Source organism: Atta cephalotes, assembly GCF_000143395.1.
Source record: "Atta cephalotes unplaced genomic scaffold scaffold00002, whole genome shotgun sequence".
NCBI lineage: Eukaryota > Metazoa > Arthropoda > Insecta > Hymenoptera > Formicidae > Atta > Atta cephalotes.
Window position 1 is genome coordinate 14,549,302 of NW_012130066.1, and position 6,998 is coordinate 14,556,299.

Sequence of the window (6,998 nt, forward strand, 5' to 3'; positions counted from 1 at the left end):
TCAATAGATAACATTGTCTAAAAATACATATATGTATTTGTAATTTTTAAGATCATATAATCTGTGATAAATAATTGAGTTTGTTTTTAGACAATGTTATCTATCTACAGATAACAGATATTTACAAACTCAATATATATATATATATATATATATATATTAGGTATGGGAAAAAATTCGTGGCGTTTTTCCCATTAGAAGGCATTACAAAAACGCCACGAACTTTTTCCCACACTAATATCAACCATTAATATCAACCAAAGTGACTTTCTTCACAGAAAGTGAAGAAAATTAGTCGAATATAATTAAGTTTATGATTAAGTTGATTTTTTACTACACATAATTTCTTACTACGCATAATTAGATCCGGGTTTAATTAGTTAATTTTTGACGATTTTAGATTTACTAATAATATATTCATTGTACTACACTCAGGCTTTGTTCGTTTTCGTAATATATAAATTTATTGAATTACCAAATAGTGACTTTTCCCAAATGAAAATAATAATGACATCTTCCCCAAATGATTTCTAATCAATTCTATTCATAAAACATAAATAAAATCGCTGTCTACTAACTTAACGCATGATAAAATTTGTTAATTACAAGAAGAATACTATTTCCCAAATGTTTAAATGCTTTTCCCAAATTTCCCCAAACGATTCCCAAATTATATAGAAAATATATAGACATAAATAAATCAGAAATATTCAATTTGTCTGCTATTTTATCAATGATCTAGCATTGTTAGCTACATATCAACAATGCAAAGTAATTCTGCGAATCTGCTTTAAAACATAAATTCATTACTTTAAGAACATTTTCTCCGTTAAAGTATAAAATGAATTTATATTTTTAAAATAATGAATTTGTGTTTTAAGGTAGTGAAGTTATGATTTTAAAGTAGTAAATTTGTTTTTAAAGCAGAAAACTTGTGTTTTTAAAATGTTTAATTTGTAGGTTTTTGTCATATATGACAGAAAGGTTTTCGGATGTCTCTATCCCATAGTCAACAGGCTTGAAAACCTCTAATGTCTCAAACTTTAACTTTTAACTTAATAACTTGTTTCGGAAACAAGACTATCGCGTTTTTCTACCAGATGCTTTCGTTTCGAGTTAAAACGCATCGAATGAGTATATTTTTATTAAAATTTGAGGAAGCGATTCTATATAATTACAAAAAAATATCTTTGTTTTTGAAGATTTGCATAAACACATTTTTGTATAAATAAATTACTTTCTATACCTTATTTATTTTTAATAGTTATGTTCATAGTGGACTATAGTTGTCTTATACTTACCATTTGTAATTTAATAGTTGGGTAGGATTTATGTGCTTCCTGTGCTTTCAAAAACGTATTCTGAGGATCGATTTTGTATCTTGAAACGAGGTGAAAATTACAAAGGTGAGCGAATTTATTAGAATACTTACTGATAATTTTATTGATCAACACCTAGAAAAACTTGCTCACTTTTGTAATTTTCTCGTTTGAAAATACAGAATCGATCTCCTGTTCTACAATACGTCGTATGTCGGCGTCGGAAACGCATGCGTATTCGGCTGTCGGCTGTCGCATGAAAAGAAACAATCGACCATGATTGGTTAATTTCTTACGGCACCCATACAACAACGTCTTCCGATTGATTATAGACTAGGCCTAAAGAAAAGCTCTCAACGAGTTGGCAACACTGAACATTAGTCGTCGCAATTTGTCTGAATTTGTCGTGGATTGTGGGCACGTTGTTTTGCGTTGCTTGATGCAAGAGTAGGACTTCAACGATCTTGACACAAGCGTTGCTAAAAATCTTAATATAGTCAAAATGGTTTTAAGTCCGACTACGAAACAGAGGATAGCCATTGTCCTGAATGTGAGCAAATTTGTATTTCAATGGGGTTTTATTCCTGCCGTACTCTTTTTAGGTTAGTTTTCAAATCTTATAATGATATGTTCCACTTGACATTCTTTTAACTCTCGTGTTCATCATTTCATCCTTGTTATTCATCAAATGTTAAACAAGGCTGCAATAATGCTCGTGAGCATTTAGTTATAAACACCAAGTAGAATATATTCAATCGATAGATTTGGTTGGTTCGCATTGCTTGACATCTCTAAAAATTTTTGCACTTAAAACGAAATATATATATATGAGTAAATATTTGAAAAGGAAAAAAGCAAAAATACTGTGTACAAACAGTACAAGCAACGCAAACAGACCTATTATTTTGTTTGCATGGCAATACTAAAAAGTTTCAATATTTTGTTTTTAGGATTCAGCAAAGGTGCTGACCCAGGCATGCCTGAATTAACCCTTATGAAGTAAGTGATTGCAAAAGAATTTGACAAAAGCGTCAAAAGCGTTTTGAATTATTTAGAATAATAGACTTTGAGTACTTTTTATTTAGTAACATAAGTTGACATAAATAGCATTCTATCTTAACATTCAGAACTAAAAAAAAAAGAGGGCAACATTTGTGTGGACTTGTATCACTAAATGGAGAGCACTATTTATAACATTGTTTTTTTTTACAGCTTATTATGGCAGTAAATCTTTCATAAGTTCATTCCAAAAAAATTATGGATACCATTGATGATGTTGCATGGATACATTTTATTTAAGGTTACAATGTTTCTAATTACCAGAATAATAGACTGTATCTCACTAAATAAATGTTATATTGTTAACTGAAGTTGAGTTAACTGTTTTTTTTAAATTGTGTTGTGTATAGGAACATTCTTGTGATGACAATAATGAGTAGTGAATGAGGAGTAAAAAGGAGTTCTCTTTAAAAGTGTATTTGGCATTGCAAATCGGAGGTGTCCGTTTGTTCTTTTACCTCGAAAATCGTTCAGCAACTCGCATCTTTCTGCTACATATCATCTCATTTGCGTTCGATATTAATATTATTTAAAACTAATTGAGCTACTCGATCCACTTTGGATTCAAAAACCGAGCTCGCAGAGATAATGCAGATTTTCGCGCCTAAATTAAATTCATAATTTGTATATTTATGATAATGTATCCAACTGATTCGTTAACACATATTCATCTCTTTTTTAATACTTCTATTTTATAAATAGTGTATTTGAACTGTCTGAGTCTATAAACGCTGAAACAAATGTTATCAAATAGAAATTGATGGAATATATTATGTATACAATATTTAATGAGGAAAGTAAATTTTTAATTCTTTTTTTCTTTAATTTTTCTTGAATTTGGGATTACGTATTTGAAAACAAAGAATGTGTTAGTTAATTTTTAGATTAAAGCTCATGTTGCACATATAGAACGAAATAAAATCAAACTATATTAATATATTAAATACTCTAACAAATATAAATCAAGTGATATAACTTATAAATTTCAAATTACTGAAATTTATTTTGCAATGTCTTTTAAGAAAACACACCTTGCGTATGAATCTGCTATTCATGTATAACGATCTATTTTTAATAGGTATAGTCACTCGGATTGCTCGAAAAATCACGTGATCAAGCTCGCCATTTGCTAGTTCACATCTCAGATTTGCATTGCCGAACGCATCTAATCCGAGTGCCAAGAATTAATTCCGGTACAAAACTATAAACTATCTTTTAAAGTTAGATTATAAAATTATTTATTTTTATAAAATAAATAAAAAATATCCTATTAAAAATTTCTTTCGCTTTACTAGAAACTGATAATCTTATACAGGGATCGACAAAATGCTGAAACTGGACACGGGCACTCGCGAATGCGGCTATTGTGCATATCTACAGTTAACTTTACTTACAATTCAGGAGTGTATTCTATTTTCTTTGTACCTTAGAATGAAATTTTGTATTTTATGCTTTTTTTTATCATAAAAATAGCACCGCGCATACATAGTGTTATAATTTTTGGTTTTGAGTACTAAATTCTTTAAATAAAAGCAATAAATATCAACGTAATCAATAAATATATTTTATTTAAATTCTTTAAATAGAAATAAATATTCTGCTGAATAAATATTCTGCTGAACATGCAAAATAAAAGAAAAATAATAAATAACTAAATGACAATAGCAATATAGATAAGCAATCGTCAAATTATCTCTAGCTGTCTAACTTAGAAAAATTATAAAAATCAGTTAATATTAATAATATGGATAAAACAGTTAATATTAATAATATCATTATAATGATAATCAAAATACGAAAAGAACTATAAATACATTCTTCTTTCTTTCTTTTGAGTTCTTGTTGAGAGTCTGTGGGAAGAAAAATGGTTATAATTAAACTTAATAACTATGCACAATGTTTGATCTGTGGAATGAATATAATTCCAAAAAAATATAATCTTATAACTATGGAACCATGGAATCACTTATGAGACAAGACAGATAGAAGGACCGGAATAAATTGAATTCTTAAACAATTTAAAGTCACTGATAATAAAGTAATTTTTATTTATAATATAGACATATAAAGAAGATGATATTATGACCAGTGTATATATCGCTCCTCTTAATATCTCCTATTAGGTGATAAATTCTAGTGATTACTAATGGAATTATTTGTACAGTAATTTATTGTTACACTATGACGCTAATACATCAATATACATACAATAGACAGCATTTATTATAACATATTGATGAATGTAATCATTAAGTTTTAAATTTATATTTTATATTATTATATTATATTGATTATTAATCATCTATAGTATTGTATAAATGAGATGTCAGATTAGCATCTTTTCCTGTATTATTCTCCTCTAATAGCATTTTTCTTCTATTAAATATAAAGATATTTACATAAAGATATTTTTTTCTAATAGGAAAAAGAATCAGATTTAAATAAATCCATTTTTTTTTATGCTAGTTACAAAATTGCTCATTTTATTACACGTGAATCGGGTTCATTCAGCATTGATCCATTTATCAAACAATGTATTGAAATTGCGACAGAGATAGTATATCCGGATAATATTAATAAATTTAAATCAATTAATCTGTCTCTTCGAACTTTGACACGTCGTATTGAAAAATTAAGTGAAAATCTTGAACAATAATTGCTATTAAAAGCAAAGAATTTTATTGCCTTTTCATTAGCTCTTGACGAAAAATACTGATATCATTGATAACATAATTAATAATTTTTATTCGTGATGTGGATAGAATCTGTCTATTACCGAGGAACTTTTGAATACCATATCTTTAACAGATACGTCAACAGGAGAAGACATATTGTCTAATATTGAAGAAGCGGTGGAAAGTATAAATCTGCCTTAGACAAAGTAACTTCAGTGCCTACTGATGGTGCTGCAGCACTGATTGGATTAATGCAGGCATCGCAGGATGTTTGAAGTCTAAATTTATGAAACAATCAAGACAAGAAATACATTCAATTCATTGTATAATTACTAATAATAAAGAAGCAAAATCTTTAAAGTATGACGAAGCAATGAAAATTGTAATTAAAGTTGTAAACTTCATTAGGATTACAGGATTGAACCATCGTCAATTTCGCGAATTTTTATCTTCTTTAAAGTCAGAAGTTAGACTATACTGATATCCCTTATTTTTGCGAAATAAAATAGTCGAGATAAAACTCTTGAGTGTTTCTTTCATTTGCGCGAAGAAATAGCTATATTTTTAGAAATAAAAAATTAATCTGTGCCTAAACTATCATAGTTTTTCTGAATCGCCGATTTTGTTTTTCTTGCGGATATCACTAATCATTTGAATACATAAATTGATATTTACAAGACAAGGATAAATTAATAATTCATATGTTTGATCAAATTCAGTCTTTTAAAATGAAACTTAATTTATAGATTAATCAATTTCAATCCCGAGTTATTACACTTTCCAAATTTATTATCTGCCATGCACATTAAAGACGAGCAATGCAAAAAGTATAAATTCACTTCAATTATTGCATAATGAATTTGACCATTGTTTCAAGGAAATGCATGTTTTAGAAATAAATTTTCTTATCTTTATGACACCTTTCATTATTGATATTAATATCATTCTCACAGATACAATTTGAATTAATTGATTTGAGATGTGACATTTTACTCAAAAATTGTTTCTACACAACGACTGACATGCAATTTTATTCATATGTATCACAAAAGCATTTTCCCCGATTTCACGGTGCAAAAATAATAAGTATGTTTGGCTCTATTTATTCATGCGAACAATTATTTTCTATAATGAGATTAAATAAGTCAAGACTGCGTGGGCTTTTAACAGATTCGCATTTAAATACTTCGTTTAAGTTGGGCCAGGACTATAACACCTGATATATCGCAAATAATATCAGATTGTAATCAATCAAATACGAATTTATAAAAACGAATTATTATTGTTATAAATAAGAAACATTATATTATTCAAAACCTACATCATTATTATTTTATACTAATTTATCCGTATATAATTATCAGGGTTGAGTAACTAATTAAAACATTAAAAGTTAAAAAAAAGTTAAAAGTTAAATAACTTTTAACTTAACTTAGTTAATTTTAAATACATTAAATTTTAACTTAGCTAAGTTACTTTTAAATGTTAACTTTTTAACTTTTTTTAAGTTAAACAATTTTTTTATCTCTTTTAAATATCTTAGAAAAATAATAAAATATAATAAGACTAAGGGCGTATATTCATAATCTGTTCATATTCGTAAGCTTTAATCTAAAAACTAACTAGCAAATTCTTTGTTTTCAAATGCGTAACTTCAAATTCATAAAGAGGAAAAGAATTAAAAATTTATTTTCCTCATTAAATATTGTACATAATGTACTTCATTAATTTCTATTTGATAACATTTGTTTGAGCGTTTGTAGACTAAGACATTATAACAGTTCAAATACACTATTTGTAAAATAGAAGTATTAAAAGAGATGAATATACGTTATGTTAACGAATTAATTGGATGCATTATCATAAATATATAGATTATAGATTTAATTTAGGCGCGAAAATCTGCATTAGCTCTGCGAACTCAGTTTGAATTCGGAGTGGATCG

The 6,998-nt window shown here is 27.5% G+C and overlaps 1 protein-coding gene across 1 annotated transcript; it reads left to right on the plus strand.

Moving 5' to 3' along the window:
• Positions 1-1,716: 1,716 nt before the first annotated feature.
• LOC105622308 (mitochondrial import receptor subunit TOM7 homolog) lies at positions 1,717-2,689 on the plus strand. Its single transcript, XM_012203731.1, has 3 exons — positions 1,717-1,921; positions 2,270-2,318; positions 2,532-2,689. The coding sequence occupies exons 1-3, from the start codon at positions 1,822-1,824 to the stop codon at positions 2,545-2,547; spliced, it is 165 nt and encodes a 54-aa protein (XP_012059121.1). The 5' UTR covers positions 1,717-1,821; the 3' UTR covers positions 2,548-2,689.
• Positions 2,690-6,998: the final 4,309 nt, after the last annotated feature.

Coding starts and splice junctions, on each gene's coding strand:
- LOC105622308 (XM_012203731.1), top strand. CDS start 1,822: ATGGTTTTAAGTCCGACTACGAAACAGAGGATAGCCATTGTCCTGAAT. Junction 1,922..2,269: donor TCCTGCCGTACTCTTTTTAG/GTTAGTTTTCAA, acceptor TTTTGTTTTTAG/GATTCAGCAAAGGTGCTGAC.